Below are 21,658 nucleotides of genomic sequence, written 5' to 3'. Positions count from 1 at the left end.
GCAAATAGGCCTATACTCTGTCTGGGGAGAGGAGCGAAGGTAACGGGCCGGGGCCGACTAATCAATCCGATATTAAACTTCAGCGGAAGCCGCGTGCAGGAGGAGTGAGTGCGTCTCCGGTCCCACTTTTTCGTGGAGAGCTCAAAACCCCCATGATCCCCCCCATCCATCCACCCATGCATCCACCCCCCTCAAACCCTCTGCGCAGCCTCAGATCTCTCCCTGCTCCAGATACAGAGCTACAAACAGATTCTATAAAGAGAGAGAGAGAGAGAGAGAGAGAGAGGGAGGAGGAGAGGGGGTGAGAGAGAGAGATTAGAGTCAGCAGCGCGGTGCCAACAGTGAGCTGCCATCCTCCGGGTCCACACGCACCAGCATAGGATTGCAATCCATAAGCTAACTTGCCATGAATGAGCGCCAGTGTAGTGCGCGCTCTGCTGCAGGCGAACGTCGATGTGATACAACCGCTGGTCTAAAAGCCTGAATTATGGTTCTGCGTTATAGTTCTGCGTTAAATCGACGGCGTAGCCTACGGCGTAGGGAACGCGGCGACGCGTACCTAACGCCGTAGGCTCTGCGTCGGTGTAACGCGGAACCATAAATCAGCCTTAAACGCGACTGCAGTCACGTGACCGTGACTGCTTTCTAGCCCATTGAGAATCTACCAGAAATGAACCTTTCGTGTTTTGTTTTGTTTTTCTTCTTCTCCTCCCCATTCTTTTCTCCGGTATTTTCATAATCTTGGAACAATAACTTGAATTCTGTATTTATTTTCTATGATTACACGCAGCGTTTTGTATTCGGAGTTGCACTTAATTGACGCGACTCCTGCATGACCTAAATTCACCACAGCCCGGTGTGTAAGCCCACAAAGAGCTACGATGAAAACATGTTTCATTCTTTATCTAGTCAAGTTATCACACCTTTATACCTTTGTAGAGCAACAATTTTACTGTGTTTTACTCCCTAGCCCACTTCCTTTCCCCCCAAGTGGTCCTTGTCGCTTGGCAGGCCGTTATTGTAAATAAGATTGTGTTCTTAATTACCTGCCTGGCTAAATAAAGACCAATGACTGAATGAATATCAAATAAAGCCATAGAATTGTTGTTTTTTTCCTCTTTATTGTATAATGTTCACAAAGTATAATGCGATTCATGTCATGGGTCGTGTATTTTGAAGGATCAAATACTCAACATCCCATATTATCAATTTTACATGGTGCAAGAAATTATTGGCGTGGCAATCAAACTTTGAAAATCGACTGTGCGCATGCGCAGAACCGCAAAGTAGCATTTCTCGGCAGGTAGCAAGGATTGGCAGAACACCGGGTCTCGGTTATTTTACGTCACGTCGTCTGAGTGGGAGAAACTTGAAATGTGCGACTAGAGGAGCCGGGAAGGGAGGGGAGGCAGGCAGAGAGGAAGGAGGGAGGGAGGGAGGGAGGGAGAGAGGGAGGGAGGGGAGGAGATGGGAGGGCAAGACGGGGAGTGGGGGGTGAAAAGAAATTAAATCAAACAGAGTGCAGGGGTTGCGCTTGCGCAAAAGTGAGAATCAAAAACAGAATTCGACTCAGTATGTGAATGTGTTTGTAATTAAATGATAACTGTGGGCTGGAGAACCAAAAGTGTTACAGCTGGAAGTGAGGCAGTGAGGCAGTGAGGTGACAGCCTGCACTGCACGCTATTTCTGGCTTTTTTTATCGCATCACATTTGATAAATGATGAGGATATTCCCTTCTCATTCCGTGGGATAGCTTCTAAGTGAATCTTGTGGTTATTCTCAGGGATTTTTTTCGCCATTTAAATGCTTAACATGGCACCCATTGATGTGTGGTAACTCCTTTGCTTGTTTTTATGTAGTGGCGTCTTGTTAATCGGCTAGTGGGAGACGCTGTAGTGCCGCTTTTGGCAAGGCATGCCACTCCGCTTTTACGGTCACACAGTGTCCTCAGCTGCCCGTCTTCCAGTCTGCGCGCCAGGATTATTATTAATACTATTAGAACTGTAAATGCTCATCAAGAGAGGAGAGAAAAAAAATACATGCAAATTTTGTAGTAATAAACACGTGCCCCATCACTCCTTCTGAACTTCCTATCCACAAGCGGGAATTTCTTTCTCTGAGTTGCTACCCAAGTAGTCCCACTGAAGGCACACGCAAACTCACACATTCTCTGTCACACACACTCAGCCAAGACACTAAGATGGCGCCTTAATCAGTGTCAAGTTCAAGTGACTCCTAGCAGTCTGATACAAACAGCATGGCAAACAGTGTCTGCAGTATGGTTAACATGCAGAGTGCACAGCAACATGGTGATAATAATCAACGTGGCAGTCTGGGCATAACTTTTCATTGTGTTTTTTTTTAATTTCAGTCAAAGTTTCTGTTCACATTTCTTCATAAATAGTTGGTAAAACAAATCAACCAACATACAGTAGCCTAAAAATTACAAGGAATGTCTGACTCTGGTAGCTGAATAGGTTAAACGCATAGGCCTGCTGTTGGAGCATGGTTGCTTCAGTGTGGCACAGTGACAGAGTTCATCAGTAAAACATTTTTGCTCTTCAGGAATAACTCGGTGTGTGACCCATATCTCCCAGAAAGTGTTACAACATTACATTCTAGCTGTGTTTATACATCAGATATTTTCCTCTGACCTCAGGACAAGGGGCAGAAAAGTGGTGGGTATAAGAAAATGTACTCCTTTTAAATTAAGGTATAGAAAATAGCATATAAAACATATATTCCTTAAATTATTTAAATAAACTTATTTCATATATCACTGTCAAGAGGTACCTTAATTTTTTTTTTTTTTTACATTTTTTATTTTAAAAGTAGTGCTGGTGGTCTGAAATTGTTCTCATACGAGTACAATATACTTTGCGTATGCATATTATTTAATTCTTGAGAATAGGTTACAATGCAATGCTGTAACTCTTTTTGCCACTGAATGTATCCTTCCTCCAACCCACATAGATCTAGGATTCCTTCGACTAAAATTTTCTTAAACACACACACAAAAAAAGGTCATCTTGACAAGTTATTCACACAAAACAGTCAAATGTGTAATCAATCTGCTCTATATGCAACACCACAACAAATAACACGCTTAGTTTCACAGAAGAATTACATTTAAAACAATGCAAGCTGACAGACAAAAAAAAGACTTTTTTATTTTTGAAGATACTGTGTTTGTGACAGTTCCATTGTTGCCGATGCACACATTTAAACATAGGCTACTTGCACAAAGACATTGCTGGAACTATATAGACTGCCATACAGGCGCATATTTGGGTGCTTGACCCTGATTTGAATACTGAAGAGATACTGTCATCTGAAGTTTGGAAATCATGAACTTTGCACACTGGTCTAAGACTTGTACATGAGTGCAATAGGCTGATGGGTTTGTTCTTTTTTTAATTTTATTTTTTATTCCTCCAGTACTGAGTTTATGCTAAGAATTGACATCTATTTCTGATCCTATAAAAGTAAAATACACAAAAGTTTAAATTGAACCAAAACTGAAGATATCAACAGAACCTTTTTTTTAATATATATATAGCTTCTCAGCTCAACTGAACTCAGCTCTACAAAGTCAATGATTTTTATACATGTCAATGGTCTCATAAGCAAAATAAAACTGGCGGAAATATCTGCATTATATATAGACAAATCCATACTATTCATATAGATGATTTTTTTTGATCCAAATAAGACACATGTAGGCCTATTGGTTAAAAAAAGAAGAAAAAAAGGAAAAAAGAAAACAGAAGGATACAATCGCGATGTTGGAGCTTTAGAGTTTATCATTTGTTCAATGTTAAGCTGGTTATGACCAAAACTGTACAGTTCTTGTTAGAAAACATTTCCATAAATATCATTTAAGTTTCAGAACTTATACCCATAATTAAATTACAAATTGATAAATATGGCATCATGGATATGTATTTACAACGGTATTAACAAAAGGCAACGTTATATTTAACGGTAACAATCGTAACCTAATACCACATGTGTCCACCTGAAAACGGACGTTGACAACAGATTCGACCCCATCAAACAAGGAAATACATTCACGAGTATAATAATTATTTATGATTTTTTTTTCTGTGTTCAAGTTCATGACAAAGACTTTGGCACGTTTCTTAAGACTGTTTGAAGTTTCAACAATCAATTGAAGAGGCGACAGCAGCGCGTCACCGTCATATAAAACAGCGTGAAATAATATTCCTTTTTAATTTTTTTTTTTAAATAAAAATTTGAGAAAATACATAAAAGGAAAAATAAAACATTTTTTTCTGAAATCTGTAAACTAAAAGATAAAAAACATTTATTTATACTGAGAAAGTTTTACGTTTATTTAGCTGTGATTTATTTTAATTTCTTCAAAACTGCGGAATAAAAGACAAATTTTCGTGATCCTGAGAACGGACTTGTCCCGCCTGTGCTGGCTTTTGCTCTCATCTCCTGTTGTGGTTGTTATTGTTGTTGTTTCAAGCCGATTTGTTTGAGTTTGTGTGTGCATGTGTGTGTGTATTGGGGTGTGTGTGTGTCTGACAGTGTGGATGTGTGTTGGATGTGAGGACGAGAAGATTTTTTCTTCCTTTTTTTTTTCTTTAGATCTACTCCTCGTTTATCCCCATTCTCGTGGTCCACATTGAGAGTTTTTTTTTCTTTCCTTTTTTTTTTCTTCTGACTTCAAACGTACCATTCGTTAAAGTTGGGTGCCAGTCCTTCGCTGTGACCAGACGTGTTTTGCACGGCTGACGGCGGCGTTTTTGTCGGGTCGTCGGTGCTGGCCGAGACCAGCACGGGAGGCGTGGATGACTCGTATCCAGAGCTTGCTGCTGGAGATGATTCAGAACCTTGAGACTCGTGTACCTGAAAAAAGAAAGAAAAAAGAATAAAGAAAAGAAAGGGCAGTGAGTTACTGAGACTAAATGTCCTGTGATGCACTTTTTGAAGTTAGTTTTGTGAAAGTAAATACACTGCAAACTTGACACAGATAAGTCAAATTGTATGTTACAAAAGATGCATCGATAGGAAACTAGTTTCCATTCGAAAATATAATTGAAAAAATAGTAAATGCATTAAGCAAATAAACAAATTATTGTGGTTTATTGACAACTCGTTTCATCTGTTGACAATCAATGAGACTAACTAATGCCTGGAAGACTAATTGGCATTGTATTTTCTTTTTTTCTCATCCATGTGGTAAAAGATCTTTGTTTTAATCCCTTAAGTTGTGATGGTCTCTGTCTGTGGGAGGGGAGGGGGGAGGATGGTGGGGGGGTGGGGTGGAGTGTGTGCATGTGTGAGTGTGTGTTAATGTGTTTAAGGAGTAATGAAGACGTTAATTACCTTCATGTGTTTCCTGAGAGAGCTGGGGTGTGTGTATGACTTGTCGCACACTTTGCAGATGTATGGCTTGTCTGATGTGTGCACATGCATGTGCTTTTTCCTGTCGCTGCTGTTGGCGAAGCGTCTGTCGCAGCCATCAAATTCACACTTAAACGGCTTCTCACCTGCAGGATTAAATGCACACCGTCAATTGCATCCCAAATGGCTCGCACAAACAAAACTCCCCGCTGTAAACGCCAACCAGAACCCGCCGCCCCCCCCCACCCGAAAAAAGGCATCTAAAAACTACGGCTTAGCACTGGAGACGTGGATGCAGCCCCACTACTACTACTACTCCTCCACGCCGCTATGTCAGGCTTTATTTATTCAAGAGGCCTGCCCTCTTCGTGCAGCTACTGGCCTGCTCGGTGCGCCTGCTCTTTTATAGTAAACACTGAATCAACAGGGCGCCGTGCAAACTCTTGATCAAGAGCGAGAATTACAAACGCACGCAGCCACAGACTGGTGCGTGCAGGCCGCTAAAACTTTGACAAGCATCTCTGCAAATCACAGCAAACTTCTCAGCTTTGAGCGAGAGGGGTTAAGAAGGTTGAAGACCACTCAAAAGCAGTTAAGCAGGGTGAAGTTTGTTTGCATCCTACTTTAAATCACCAGTGTAGTTTACAATAAATCCCCTAAAAACTACAATCACAATTTGGGGGCTGCTGAACACAATAAACTCTGGCATAAGTTTGAAAATCATGCTTTGTAAAACAATGGCACCCTTTCTCATATCTTTCTTCAATACTTATTCATTTCGGAATTGCTACTTCATTAAATCACACAGTCATATTGCGTATTCCTACCTGTGTGTGTTCTTTTGTGGATTTTGAGATTTTCCGATCTGGCAAATATTTTCCCACATCCAGGGAACGGGCACGGGAACGGTTTCTCGCCCGTGTGCACGCGGATGTGGTTGACGAGTTTATACTTGGCCTTAAAAGATTTCCCTTCTCTCGGGCAGTCCTCCCAGAAGCAGACGTGGTTGCTCTGCTCGGGGCCGCCGACGTGCTCCATGGACACATGCGTGACCATCTCGTGCATGGTGCTAAAAGTCCTGTCGCAAGTCTTTTTGGGTCTGTTCATCTGGTTCTCGTCTATCCATTTGCAGGACAACTCTTGCTTGATGGGCTGCCTCATGTATCTGAAGAAGGCCCCCGGGCCGTGGTGCGTGGGCACGTTCATGCCCATGTTCATGTTGATGGGGTGGTTGTAGTTGTGCAGCTGCGCCCCGTACGGGTCCGTGCGCGGGCTGGCCACGGGACGGTACGGGTCGGGTCTTCCGAAAATGTCCCCGCGTAAGCCGAGGTGCATTTGGCTGTTCACTACGTGTCCGCCGGAGGAAGGGTGGCTCACTCCTTGGTCGTGAAGTCCGGGAAACAACAAATGTCCGGGGTTGTCTGTGATCCCGGGCGGCCCGTGCAGGCTCCCCGCCGACGCTGCAAAAATCCCATGCTGCGCGCTCGGCGCGCCGGACTCTCCGCCGCGGTTCCTGAACAGAAAGTCCCGCGTTGAGTTGAACGCTCCCCCGCCGTACGAGCCCACCTGCCCGCCGTGAGAGTGTCCCAGCGCAGCTGCATATCCAGAGGCTTGCGGAGTGAAAGCGGACGTCTGGCTGCTGGCGATATCGTGAGCCACGGGGCTGATTTTAAACGCGGCGGAGTGGGAGGAATCGGTGAACGGATTCAGTCCCAGACTCGGGTCTCTGTTCCCGATTTCGTGATGCCGCGGTGTCCCGAAACCCCCCACTCCTAAGGATGCAAACTGCGGACCGCTATCAAGAAGCATAGTCATGAGCTTGAAACAAACTTAGGAGTCGGGAAGAAAACAGAAAATAAAATTAAAATCCAGTTTAGCGGAGCGCGCGGGCTGCAGACGCTGCGCTGAGATGGACCACGTTGTTTTGTGGGGGGGAAAAAAAATCCCTAAAATAAAAAAAGGAACCAAAATAGGAGGAAAAAAATCCTACGAACAGAGTTGGGAGAAAAAACTCCCGTTGACTGCGATCCGTGAGAAAGAGGATCAAACTTCCCCCCCTTACCAAGCGGATGATGTCCTTGGACTGATAAAGTCAATCACTCACTCCCAGAACATAAATGAACTCAGGAGGCAGTGCTACGGCAGCCAATGAGCGCCCAGCTCTACGTCTGACACGTGACTGCCAAGAATGCTGGTAATTGGCTGGATTTCGGGTGATTGGCACGGTTTGGGATTGAAGATGGCAGGTCGACTCATTGGTGTCATTTGATTGGCTCTTGCGGGCATTATTTTGCAGGTATAACGGAACACTCCGGCGATCCTACATGTGCTGTGTGAAGCGCGTGTGTTATGCAGCCTTGCAGGACTTGTAACAGTCCTCAAGAAACTCCCAAACAGTTTTATAATAAAGACAAACGTAAATCACGCAGGCAGTTTTCCATTTGAAACTTTTGGTGAACGCTTGAATTTTGGTATGAACGATGTTAAAATGTAAAGTTGATGATGTCTTTTTTTGGTTGTTGTCTCTCTATCGGGTCTTGATATTATTGACTTTTATTTTGTTTTTCTCTTTCACGTTGCCAGTGTGACTGTTTTTTTAACTGAACAAGTGAATGCGTTTGGCGTAGATCCAAAATGTGGCTTTCTTGAAGCCGTTTGAAAGGATTTTTTTTATTTCTTTTTTTTTTTTGCAAAAGCACTATAGGGTGTAAGACAGAAATAAAAGACAGAAAGAAAGATGGCAGTAATTGTAATATCCTGAGACTTTTTTTTTTTTTTTCACCCAGCCAAAAAATTCGTGCCATTGAGCAAGTTTCAGAGGGCTGCCGCTGACTCGCTGCAGGACACGTAAAATCTGATCAAGTTCAGAGACGCGCTGAGTGCTTCAAGCGGCGCTTTTTAACTCCGAGCCTTTCAAATCCTTCCCCCCTCAATCTGTCCCAGGAAGGAGCTCACATTCTTTATTTTAGAGGGATCTGGACCCCCCAAAAAAAGAAAAAGGGGAGAAAAAAAATCAAATCAGTCTTTCATTCCGCTGTCGCCCTCATCCCAGCGCATTCACTCTCAGAACATTTCAACGACAAACCGAAGTATAGCTTGAAAAGGTGAGTTTGCTTACTTATCCGTCGTTTCTGCTTTAGGAGGCCCGTGTGAACTGCATGCTATAGAAGTTTGCAAATCTACAGTTGAGTATTTAGTCTCTGGAGGTTGCAAGGGATTTAGCGTGAACCAAAGCTGCTTCAGTTTAGACCTGGCACTCATATGTTAATTTAATTGTTGCGGGGAGCCACATACCTCTATTTTCTACGACAATCTTGCCTATAAGTACAGCTCTTGCGCTTAAAAAAAAAAGACAACAACTTCTCGTGAACCAAAACGACGAGCGACGTTCACTTTATCTCTTTCCTCCGTGCGCTGCTAGATCCCTCCGTGCGCATGTTTACTTGCGTGTGTGTGTGTGTGTGTGTGTGTGTGTGCGTCTCCCTCCCGCTCTGCAGCCTCTCACAGTTTTACTCCTCCCTGAGCCCTCAAACACACTCATGTTCTCTCTCTTCACGGCACACGGTATGCACGGACACACACACACACACACACACACACACACACACACACACACACACACACACACACACACACACACACACACACACACACACACACACGTACATATATATACTATGTACACACACGCGAACACGGGACCTATAGGCACACGTACACGTATGCACGGACGCAGATTTATTGCGACCTTTGTGAACTTCCTTAAGTGACAAGCAGCCTGTTAAGTTTTCCTGTATTCCCTCCATATTTTACTAGCTTGTTGAAACATGAAGGCTCCACACGGCGCTTAAATAAAAGCGCCGTGTATTTAAAGCCATATTATCACTATGAAATGATTTAGTGACTTGGTTTAGATGAATCACGGATGTTTGTGAGCGGCAGAGCTGCAGCTTAGACACGGAGCTCTCGCTGCAAGTGGGAGCTGTCATCAACAAGGCCAAATGTAAAGCAACTGTTGCTTTAGAGTTAAATTTAAAACTGCTGTTGATGTGCTCTGGGTTTTTCTGGCATTTGCTGAATGACGAATTTAGTCCTCAGATGTAGAAGAGAGAATGCATGCCCCCCTTTTCTTTAAAATGTAGTTTCTAATGTAATCAAAACAACCTGAGTCAGCAGGCAGCGTTGCTGGAATATATATTTTGTTCCTATTTCCTATTTTGCAGTTCTAGCGTGCAGAAGCTGCAGAGTCACTTTTTTTTCTTTTTTTTTTCCATTTAAAAACCGAAGGCAACCAGAAGAAGATGAAATGCAACCATACAGACCGTTTAGTTCACTTTTTGTCAGATACCCCCCCCTCTCATACCTCGAGGGTGCTGCTCTGACATTTTCACCTCCATTTTTTGACACCTGAATTTAATTAGATTTTGGTAATTTTGGCAAACAAGTTTAGCCATCAAATGATATTATGTTTTCAATTTAATGCTCATTTGTAATTAATTTTAATGGAATTGAACCACTACATTTGGATGTAAGTGATTAGTTTAAGTCATTTTCTTTTTAAATGTATTTATTTCAATTCACAAGTCAAAAGCAACCATAATGCAACGTGATACATTTCAGCATATTATTCTGCAGGACTGCAGTATGTCTAATTTGGTTATTTAAGTCATCTCTGCTGGGATTACCTCATTGGACGTTTTGGAAAGCCCATTGGTTATAACATAATCTGCTTGAAACAGAGCATGCGCGTTACCTTGAAATATCAGAATATTTTAGTGCATACTTCTCTGACATTAGGCCCATTGGTTTTGGAAAAGAGCACACCATAACCATCAGCCTGCATGGTAAAGACCTCACATTTATACCGTATTTTATTAGAACTGGAACATAAAGGTTTTTTGGGACATAATTAGAAGAAAGATCTGGATGCATGATCATTTCTTTCTTATATGCAAAAAGAGCCCTATCAGTGAGAAATATTTTTAAATGTTTTTTTTCTGGTGTGAAGTAGAGGGATTTTCTTTTTTAGTCCATGTGGTCTGGCCTGTCGCCCACACTATGCTTGGCTGGCTCAGGCCACTAGTGCTATAGACAAGTTTGTGGACTTTATGTTAACTCAGTAATGACTGGACAGAAGTAAAATGTTGATATCTATTGGGCAACAGTGAAAGCATAGCTTGGCTTTATTTTTAAATCATGTATTAATAAGATTTTAAATGACTGTATTTTTAATTTTAAACAGACAGAAAATGATAAATATATCCCAGAGGCACCGTCATACAAATGATACACTTGATTCACTCTTTTGCTTAAATTGACATTGTGTTGAATGAACTAAACTATATATACCTGTTGATTAAATAAGGAAGTCTTTTAAATGATTTTACTTTTCCTAAAATGCTTTGGAGCGTGTAAAGGAGTGCGAATGGTGCCCGCGTGTTGGTTAGGTTTGAACTATTGTCCACTAGTTCTCAAACAAGTACCGTTGTGACTCAGACTCACTTATTTGAATTCGAGTTCCCCTTCTTTTTTTCTAGTATTTTATTATCACAAAGAGAAAATAAACTATAAGTATGATATTTTCAAACATGCGTAACCTCTAAGAAATCAGTTTTTTGTATAGGCGAAGGAGTTGATAATAGAGAGGAAATTGTCCCAATATTCTACACAATGTGTATAATGTGTTTCACTTCATAACATCGCTGTTCGCTGTATTTTTGATCTGTTTGTGCTTATTTTGGAAATCTTTTTTAATTCCAAAATCATTCAAAACAGTTTCAAAATACTTTAGAGTGCACTAATAACTTAGACAGCTATTTACGTGTGTATATTTATATATGTAATCATAGGTTCCAGTCATATCTGCCCTGAGTGATTCTACTTGGAATTTGCCTTCATATGGCTGATGGAGAGAGCTAATTGACTTCTTGCTGTGACTTACAGGAGCATCTGTCCCCAAATGGACTCATCCCAAACCTGTTAATTCATCTAAATTTCATAAAGCGATGGCAAGACTCTGCATTGCCATCCCTCATCAATTATAATATTTCAGCACACTCCACATTGATTCATGCGGGTGTTTAAACATACAGACATTTGTTATTGCAAAACATGAATAAACATGATACGGACATTTGAATCTCACCAAGAACAAAAATTCTGTGCTTATTTAACTATTATTATTTAAAGATTTTGTGTTACATTTGCAAAAGACACCACGCATGGCTCCTGGAGGTCAATACAGAGTGTTGTAGTTTATTCTAGATACATATTCACATCTCTGCATTTATTTATATTCATCGGTACATTTCCTTTGAGTGAATAGTTTTATTGTTGCAAAATATTTATTTTACAGACTGCTGCACCTGATGAATTAGTATCCCACGCTACTGCATGGTGTTGTACTTTGCTGAACTTTAACTGGCAATTGACTTGTGTTCCATTTTATGTCGGCAATGTGGGTTTGTGAGTCATTTGGGGGCATTTTAACCTTCACCAGTATCCTAGGACCTTATCGATGTCGAGAATGATTCTTGACATGTATGTTGTGATATAGAGATCATTTTAGCCCAACAGTTAATAGACTTTCGCCCGAGTCATACAGCCAGCATAAATGACTAGACTGATAAAGTTGAAGTGCTTGAAGAGAAACCTGATGTTGAAATTCTAAAAGTGTTGCTAAAAAATATATATTTAAAATTAAGTTGTTTATAATCAAAGATAATATCTAGATTTATAATGATGCAATTCCAAAGCTTTTTTTTAAACGCATAGAAATGCAAGGATGTAACACCACAAAGTACTACTAATAAAGTAATAAGAAATAATGTGTACACGTCTTTATTTGAAAATTTTAATTGTCTGTCACTTGCAGATAACCTTTACACCTCAGACTCAATAGCATAAAATGTTCTAATTTTGATAAATATATTTGTAACATATTTAACAAATAACAATAACCAGTAAATTTCAAAATATCATTTAGTTCATAGCGTTTTATATTTTTACTTGTTTCTACCAAAAATGTAGAGAAATGTGGAGACTTGCGATTTGCAAACTGCTCATATGGCAAAAAATGTGGTCAATAAAAAGAATAAATAAAAAGGGGACCATTTTGACAAATTTCGACATTACAGCAAACTTTGCTGTTATTATGATTAAATAATCTTATCTTTTTAGCAGCATCTTTATTACAAAAACATCATAATGTGATCAACAGTTGTTCAAAAGTCCCAGATGACATATTCCTTCGCAAAGGTGAACCGAAAGAGCCTCAGTGAAACAGAATAACCTAAATATTCATGACAGGGCAGGATTATATTATTATTATTATTATTATTATTATTATTATTATTATTATTATTATTATTATTATTATTATTATTATTATTATTATTATTATTATTAGGTCAGAACCTGGATTCACCAGTCTCTGTTTTTTTTATTCAATTTGAGTGACAGAATGAAAACTTTTTTTCTTTCTGGGTTTTCTGAAATCCATCAGGTTGGAAAAACATGGGCGGCAGAATTATGCAGGTCTGGGCCTTTCTATTCTCTCCAGGGCCTGTTGATTGACTCTTACCATATAGAAGTACTTTACATGACGTCAGCATGACGATGTACATAATGTATATTTTTCCTTTGCTCTATTTTTAAAATTAATTCTAATTTTAATTCAAGCTACCACTGTCTCTGGATTTAAGGGATTCTCTTTTTTTAGCTTTACCCCAAGCATCGTGGATTATTTAAATAAAAGTAAAAGATGAAAGAATCTGACCAAACAGTGTAGAAGAGAGTGCGCTGATGGGGCTGCTCTGCAGAAATCTGTGCTCGCTCGGCTGCAGCATGCACGGAGAACTGACTGTCCTCAAATCACCCCAAAAGTTAGAAAGTTTAGAGTTTCATACAACAGCGGAGTACACTACGGCCTGTCACGTTTCGCAATCCTCATTTTACATAACCATTCCTTTTTCCAACTGTGTCACCCTTCAGCATGCATGGTGTACTTTTGATGATAATTAATTTATGTATGGGCTTAACGAGACAGGCTCTATTTACAGAGATGCTTTACATTCGACTCTAAGGCATACATATACATGTTCTGCTGTTATTTCCAACTGAAAAAAATAAATAAATGAAAATAAATGCATAAAGTCTGTCTTCAAGAACTCGTTTTTCCCTTCCTGCACAGCATGGGTATCTACTACTTGTTGCTTTATCAAAGTTACATTTTCTAAAGAGTTAGATGTGTGCCCTTGTAAAAAATGCGTGTACCATTAAATGAATACAAAACCAATCGTTTAGCCTTCATGAAAACCAGTAACTTCATATGCTGTTTTATTAAACTTTGTTCTTATCTAGATGAATATAAAATACAAATAGCTAGTAAAAACATATTTTTAGTGTTTTTGATTATTTCAAAAACGATTATTAGAGTCTGTTTCCTGTAACTTTTGAAATGTTTCATTCCACTCATAATCTGAGTCTTGACAATAATTGGCCTGGACACGCAGAGACCGCTCTCTATTATTCTCCCAGAGCAGGAGTAGTTGTTTTGGCAAGATCGCAGTGGAATAAAAGACGACACGGACTGTGATTGTGTTGTGTTTTTGTTCATGTCTCCTTCTAATCGCTTGAATTCCACCAGAGGACTAGTTTTACGCATTAACCTGTGCACTTTTCCCCCTTCTAAGGCAGAGGTAAGGGTAGCACGAGAATAAGGTTGAAGTTAAAGAGGCAGCAATATTAGGGAGAAGCATCGCGGCACATTTCAAAGCATTTTCTCTGCGATATTTGAAAACGGAGTCGTGCGGTGAACGCCTGCGTGTCCTTTTAAAACAAACCCTGCGCCTGTCAATCACGGCGCATTCCAACCAATCCCAAAGCCCCTTTTTTAAAAGCAGGTTTGCCTGCTGTGCTTTTATATTGCACCATGGCCTGTTTCGAAGCATTTTTTACTACCACGGTTATTGCCACAAATCAAGAGGGCAAAGTGAACGGCATGGGACTCACACCAACTTTAACGAAACTGAGTCTGCTGCTTCCTACTTCTGCGAAGTTCACGGCCAAGAATTTCACATGCAGATGATATACAACAGGAGGAAAAAAAAAATGGAGACAGAATTTTTAGGTGTATCCTGGGTTGATTCCGCAAATTCGTAGCCAAACTCACAACAAAACATGACAAGCCTTTCGAGGTTTAGTGGCTGCCCTCTCTCTTGCGTCAACCCCGGGGAGAGCAATACTCAGCCCAGCGTGGTGCTGCCACCTTTGGCAGGAGAGCACATGGGACACCCCACTGGCAGTTCCTTAAAACTCTGCCCCTCGCACAATTTGCGAGACTACCCCGAGACGAGGTCCACTGCATATGTTGACCATTCGGTTCCCAGTTTTGCAGACTCTGGATACAGCAGTCACCGGTTAGAGCAGAGCCCCAGGGGCATTATCATTGGAGCCAATCTCTCTGGAGCCGGCATGCCACCCGTTACTGAGCAACTGGCATCAAGAGCTAACCATCATGGCGGGATTGGAAGTTATCGTGACTTTGCTGGCTGCAGAGATAACAGGAGCCATGCCTTTTTCACAAGTTACCAGGAGCAGGCCCAGCACGCCTCCGCCGACGCACCTCGAGACCTGGGCGGCCAGATGATGCTGCACGGGCTGCCCGGCGACCTGCTCACCCGGACTCACCCCTACGGCCAGACTATCAACCCCAAGGGAAACGGACAGCAGATTGTCACGCAGTTCCTGGGTCTGTACAAGCCCCTCAACATGGCCATTCAGCGTGCAGGCGGAGGAGAGGCTTTCTTCAGGTGCTCCAAGCAAACAGTGAAGCACGAGTTGGTGTGCAAGTGGAGTGACGGCCAAGAGGGGGCTGCAGGGAAGCTGCCCTGCTGCAGAGCCTTCGGGACCATGTATGAACTTGTCACCCATGTGACAGTGGAGCACGTCGGAGGACCGGAGCACTCCGAGTACGTGTGTCACTGGGAGAACTGTGCGAGAGAAAGGAAGCCTTTCAAAGCCAAATACAAGCTGGTGAACCACGTCAGAGTCCACACTGGGGAAAAGCCCTTTCCCTGCCCATTTCACGGCTGTGAGAAAGTTTTTGCGAGATCAGAAAATCTAAAGATCCACAAGAGGACTCACACAGGTTAGTTTATATAAATAGAAAAAAAAAACAATAAGAATGTGCCTTTGTTTTCTTCTGCTTTCTTTTGTTGAAATGTATTACACTATTTCATATACTTTTTTAAAATTAATTTTGCTGTTGTTACGAGTGTGATTTATTTTTTAAATATTTTTGAGAATGAGAAAATGAGAACATAATGGTAACGTATTATTATTATTATTATTATTATTATTATTATTATTATTATTATTATTATTATTATTATTATTATTATTATTATTATTATTATTATTATTATTATTATTATTATTATTATTATTATTATTATCATACATGACGCATCTATATTTAAAGCTTTGTATGAATGGGTTTTTTTTTTCTGTTTCTTATCGTCTCCGTTACTGAATGGATCTGCTGGAGGAAAACATGTGCAGGCTCCACGCAGGAACCCCAGATGAGAAGCACCAAGACAGCTACAAACGAGCGTAGTCAGCAGGCCTCGTGCTTTGGGTGCCTCCCTCACTTCATTCAGTGAAATTATTAAATAAATGCGGGGACACCGGAGAGTTGTGACGTAGCCGTTTCGCTTCCTCTGCCTCCCAGGGACTCATCTCCCTCTGCTCAGGAGTTCTAGCAGTGCACATAACATTATGATGTAGTAGGGAGGAGTATATATATATATATATATATATATATATATATATATATATATATATATATATATATATATATATATATATATATATATATATATATATATATATATATATATATATATATATATATATATATATATATATACATATATATAAATAATATGTATATATATATATATATACATATACACTTTGGAAATGTGTACATGTATAGATGAAAACGGTTATCTTTCAAAATAAATGATTTATCTCCCTTTTCACCTTTGACATCCATCACGTAGGCATGTCACTGTACACGTCACGAAGCACTGTGAAATTATGCCATTTCACTTTGCAGCCAGATTTTTTTGCACTTCACACAAAATGCTTGCACAGATTTAAACATCTTTTAAAACAAATTACCATGCAAATCGTCGTTATTCTTTCAATTTCGGCGAAATGTAAATCGGAATTTGCTGAACAAACGTGAACTGCCCTAAAGGAAAAAGACAAAAAAAAAAGCCTGGACAATAAGAAGAAAAAGGGCTATTCTTTGGACGCCCACTTTTATTTACTGCTTTGAATTGTTTTACTAATTAAGCAACAGAGGGTAGGAGACAACACAGAGAGCCTTAATGGCATTTGTTAAGCCATCACACAACTGCACATGCGTAGTGGGCTTGTTGTTTAGACAATTTATGTCAGATTTCAAAGGACATATCCATTAGCACGCATAGTGATAAATTAAGAGATAATGCGCAAGTTTTACTTTTACAGATTGTGTGCAGAGGCATGGGCAGCGCAGCTGTGGGCAAGCTGGTGCAAGATCAATGAGCACCTTGATAGTCATCATTCTTTTTTGTGCATGGCTCAGTTACTCAGTGCATCACTCGTGAGTCCACCAGAGTCTCAACAATAGATAAAGCTGTATTTGAATTGCTCACCTTCAAGTTTGTATTGATTTAAAATGATCTGCTTTTATAAAAATGGGATTTTGAAACATTTATGAGGTTCATATGCAAGCTGAGTAGCTCTGATGTGAAAGATCACACTCATTGTTTTGTTGTATATTTTAGCTTTAGTGTTTCATCTAGTATAACGTGGTTACGGTGTGCACACGCACGACTTGCTACATTAGCAGTGGTTAATATGCAGGCACATCATGCACGCTTCTGCAAGCACATTCATAACTCGCCGTCGTTTCTCTCTTTGCACGTTTCGTAGGTGAAAAACCTTTTAAATGCGAGTTCGAGGGCTGCAACCGGAGATTCGCGAACAGCAGCGACAGAAAGAAGCATTCTCACGTGCACTCCAGCGACAAACCCTACATGTGCAAGGTCATGGGCTGCGACAAGTGCTACACCCACCCCAGCTCCCTGCGCAAGCACATGAAGCTGCACTGCAGCAGCAGCAGCAAGGCCGGCGTCGCCAAAGCCGGGGACGCGCGTCCTGCTGGGGACGAGGCTCGGTCAGCCCGGGGCCCGGACGGAGCCCAGATCTGCTCCCCTCATCCTCACCCTCACCCGCCCACTTTAACTCAAGATGTCCGCATGTCCCCTGAGAGTCGAGACGAGCCGACCCCCAGGGCGCGCTTCCATCACTCGTTTGACAGCAGTTTGGACTACTCCGCCAGGTCGCAGCCCCTGCTGGAGCCTCTGCTGCTGCAGAGAGGCGGCTACAGGTCCCAGCCCTCCCAGTACCCCTGCGGACAGACCGGTCACACTTTTGCCCAGAGCTCGCGGACTTTCTCCTCCACCTCTCCCTTTCAGAAAAGCATCGTCAATGGCTGGTACACATGTCACAGCAGTGTGGACTCTTTCCCACCAAAGCAGTGTAACAACATCCCCTCTCTCTGAGATTCTGATATGGGACACATTTGGGGCACCTTTTTTTTTTATTTGCTGTGTTCGATTTTCTTGTTGTAACGTAACTGTTTCTGCATTTCTCTGTACTTTTGTGAAGGTTTTAAACATTTTGGTGGTACGTGCGCAGTCGTCCTATTGAACATTTCCTGACTAGGGCCAGTTTTGTTGTTGTGAGGCCTTTTTGGTTGAAGGAGCAGTTATAAAGTGCATATACGCCCAGCTGTTCACCGTGTTGACTAGTTGTTGAAAATAGTCTGTCTATACCATGACAAAATTGTTGAAAAGAAAAATATGGAACTCTATCTTCATACTGAGTTCTCTGAACGAAAAATCTGCTATTGGAAAGTAATAAATACTAAAAAAAATAAATAAAGTCTTGCTGAATGTAACCCTCATATGAGGGGTCTTTGTTGAATGTAATAGGTGTAATGTATGTCGGGATAGAAATATTATTCAGAACTTATGTACGTCGCAAGATGAATAATTATCTGGAAGATCTTTTTCTCAAGTTAAATTTTGTGATCTAACAAGCCTGGTGGGCCTGGAGCACGATTTGACTGTAATTAAAGTATCGGCAGGCTCAGCCGTTTTTTTTCTCTCTCTCGTTGCTTTCCCTTGATTAGGTTCAGATTTTCACCTGTTTTTCATTTAAAAAAATCGTACCAATTTACACTGTGAGATATGTTTATGTCACATTTCTGTGGAAAGTAAAAACCAGTGTGAGTATAAACCACAGTGTTTGTATTAATGCTTAACGTTTAATTAGAATGCAGGTCTACTGTACATAAGCCAGCTTTATAATTAATTATGTACCTTATATTTTATTAAAGTGTCTATATTCTCTTTGATCAAACGTGTATGATTAATCATCATCCGCTGTTTTCATCACTGACTCAAACTTTGCTCTTCAACCAAGAAAAAAAAAAAATCAGTCCACGCGTTTCCAGGTTTCCCAAAGGCCTGCTGCAGCTGCTGTGTCTCAAACACGACATTATGTCTTTTACAGATTTAAGAAAAAAAAATAATCAAGAGGGATGAGTGCTATGAAAAAGAAAAAAAAAATCTGCTACAGACATTGACTCCAAATTTAGTTTTTCTTAATGACTACCTGCTTTTTGGGAGTGCAAGTGTGTTTTTCACAAGCTCAGGGATGAAAGTGATGCCCTCTCTTTTGTTTCTACTTCCTCTTAGCTATGCTGATTTTATGTTCCAACAAGTTTCTGTGTTCTGATATATTTTCATTTAGCTATTTATCTAATTTTTCTCTTTTCCATCTCCCTCCCTCTCTACTTTTGTCCATTTGTCTCATTCAGGCATGTATGTTTTAAGATTAATCTTTGAGGTCATCAAGCTGAACACAAATTAAGTTTCCCAAACAATAACTGAGAACTATACATGCACGTTATTGTTTGAGCTATACTTTAAAAAATTTGGGCCTAATTTCATCAACCCTTTACCAGACACACACACACACACACACACACACACACACACACACACACACACACACACACACACACACACACACACACACACACACACACACACACACACACACACACACACACACACACACACACACACACACATTTATACAATTTTCCATTTCTGAATGAACAAACTCCTTCAATGTTTGCTACTTTTCCTCCTTCGTTGAAACATTTGTTCACATTTGCCTTGTTTATATACCTTTTGGGACTCGAGTGTCAACAAACACCTCATTATTTCACAAGAATAAACTGAAAAGATCTCTCTTCAATACTTGTCTCTTTCTCTGCAGAGCTTCAGTTCAGTTGCACTTATGTCTCGGTACAGAGGATTACGTTTAGTTATTCTTGTCTCAGCCTGCTCTTAGTTTATACTTTGTTTCCTGTATTAGAAATTGTCACCTGTGCTTAAAAATGTCCCACGTGCAACGTGATTGGATACTCTCCAGGGTGATGTCCAGCTGTTGAATGACGATGATGTCCACAGTGAGTATCTGGTCCCGGTCTGCTCAGAAAAGTGATGCAACAGCTGGATTGTGATGAGAGGGCGCATGGGTTCGGACAATGCCTGTAATAAAGCTTTATTCTCTGCAGCTATATATTGATATTATCACTGTAACACATGAATGTTGTGTGTCATTTACTGGTTTGTGCCATTCACATAAGAACACATTTTTGGTGAAATATACTGTAGTTTGATAATGTGGGAGATAGCTCACATGTTTATATGTTCTTAAGGATCTCATTGACTTATTTGAATGCTCACAACATCAAAATAAACGAAGATAACGAACCAAAACTCCATTGTTGACCATGTAATAACAACTCATCATGTCATTTTGATGATATTTTACAAGAAAAGTACAAGTAGTAAAGTAGCATCTCACATTTTCATTGAAACCACAATAGTCCTGATAAAATTGCCTTAATTCATATGTTTTTGAGTGAAATATATAGAAAGAAGCATTCACTGCACATGCTTCAAGTTTCTGCAGATTCAATCTGTGATTAACTTGTTTTAACTTGTTTATGCATTCTGTGCGGTGTTCATGTTGCTCACGGTGCTCATGGGGGAACATCTTTTGGGAGACTCAGATATTTTTATTGATGCATTTTGCAAATCTCTCTTGAATTTTAATGCCGTTGATTTTCATTTTTAATTTTCTATCAAGACTTTTTTTTTTCTTTTTTTAGGGATCAATGCAGTTGTTACAGAATTTCAGTGTTATAACAGCAACAACCAGCCACCCACAACAGACATCAGCTTTTTGCCTTTCATGAATGGCTCCACAGCAGGGCTGTGAAATTAATAGAAAATAATATTCATGTAGCTGAAGTTTTCATTATATGTAGTATGATAAGATCATTTCAAGTGCTTGGTTTAAAATATTTACTCTGTCAAATTATGTTTTAAAGCCAATTGGGGCAAACTTGGGTAGCTTTGATCAGCTAGCTTTAATGATGAGATAACTGAAGTTTCTGAGGTCACTGTTTCTTGTGTTGCAACCTCATCAATAGCTTGCATCAAATGCTTCAGGTGTTACTGTTGTTTCAGGGTTTTTTGAAGTAATCTGAAGACTTCTTGTGTTTCAGTCTCATTGAGCTTCTTGTACAACCCTACTTTTGCAAGCTCTGTCACATTCTGCCCTTTATCTCTTCTATTTCTAAAAATAAGCTCTCCACACAAATCCTAATACAAGTGATCAAACAATATTTTTCACCTCAAATATGTCTTAGTATTTGAATAGGCAAAACAGTTGCACCATTGTGAGAGGACACGTGCAATCCTGAAAGGTGACGACCTCAACCGTACATTTCTACCTCAGTATGTGACCGTTGCAGAGAATATTTTCACCAAACGGGGGTAATATTCCATAAACACTGAACCCTGACTCACCCTTCCCCCCAGTAATCACAACTGATTAGACCTCCACTTCCCAGTTTGCCACTTATCTGCCGCCATCTTTACTTTTGTGCTTTCTGCCTAGCAACAAGCGCAGGCGCCATTTTGGACAGAGTATAGCGTACATTAGTTTGATATGAATAAATCTGTTTCACCTTGGCATCCACTGAATTATCACCATAGCCCCCTGTGCTGCTGTTGGGCTGTACATGGATAGGGATCCAGCTGTGTACCAGGGGGTGGGCTGCTTCGTCACACCAGGT

General features: G+C 40.6%; 2 protein-coding genes across 2 annotated transcripts; one reads left to right on the top strand and one right to left on the bottom strand.

The window, feature by feature from the left end:
• Positions 1-1,189: 1,189 nt before the first annotated feature.
• Positions 1,190-7,449, bottom strand: zic3 (zic family member 3 heterotaxy 1 (odd-paired homolog, Drosophila)). Its single transcript, XM_061725604.1, has 3 exons — positions 6,204-7,449; positions 5,359-5,522; positions 1,190-4,878 (listed from the first exon to the last, which is right to left on the bottom strand). The coding sequence occupies exons 1-3, from the start codon at positions 7,189-7,191 to the stop codon at positions 4,696-4,698; spliced, it is 1,335 nt and encodes a 444-aa protein (XP_061581588.1). The 5' UTR covers positions 7,192-7,449; the 3' UTR covers positions 1,190-4,695.
• A 7,068-nt stretch (positions 7,450-14,517) lies between these two features.
• zic6 (zic family member 6) lies at positions 14,518-18,831 on the top strand. Its single transcript, XM_061725613.1, has 2 exons — positions 14,518-15,526; positions 17,365-18,831. The coding sequence occupies exons 1-2, from the start codon at positions 14,557-14,559 to the stop codon at positions 17,994-17,996; spliced, it is 1,602 nt and encodes a 533-aa protein (XP_061581597.1). The 5' UTR covers positions 14,518-14,556; the 3' UTR covers positions 17,997-18,831.
• Positions 18,832-21,658: the final 2,827 nt, after the last annotated feature.

Source organism: Cololabis saira, chromosome 7 (assembly GCF_033807715.1).
Source record: "Cololabis saira isolate AMF1-May2022 chromosome 7, fColSai1.1, whole genome shotgun sequence".
In the NCBI taxonomy this organism is placed as follows: Eukaryota; Metazoa; Chordata; class Actinopteri; order Beloniformes; family Belonidae; genus Cololabis; species Cololabis saira.
This window is presented reverse-complemented; position numbering and strand designations above follow the sequence as displayed.

Bases quoted from the DNA above. Each gene is read 5' to 3' on its own strand.
- zic6 (XM_061725613.1), top strand. From the start codon at position 14,557: ATGACAAGCCTTTCGAGGTTTAGTGGCTGCCCTCTCTCTTGCGTCAAC. The intron at 15,527-17,364 runs GTTAGTTTATAT...CACGTTTCGTAG, and splicing joins CCACAAGAGGACTCACACAG to GTGAAAAACCTTTTAAATGC.
- zic3 (XM_061725604.1), bottom strand. From the start codon at position 7,191: ATGACTATGCTTCTTGATAGCGGTCCGCAGTTTGCATCCTTAGGAGTG. The intron at 5,523-6,203 runs GTAGGAATACGC...TTAATCCTGCAG, and splicing joins CCACAAAAGAACACACACAG to GTGAGAAGCCGTTTAAGTGT. The intron at 4,879-5,358 runs GTAATTAACGTC...TTCTTTTTTCAG, and splicing joins CTCTCAGGAAACACATGAAG to GTACACGAGTCTCAAGGTTC.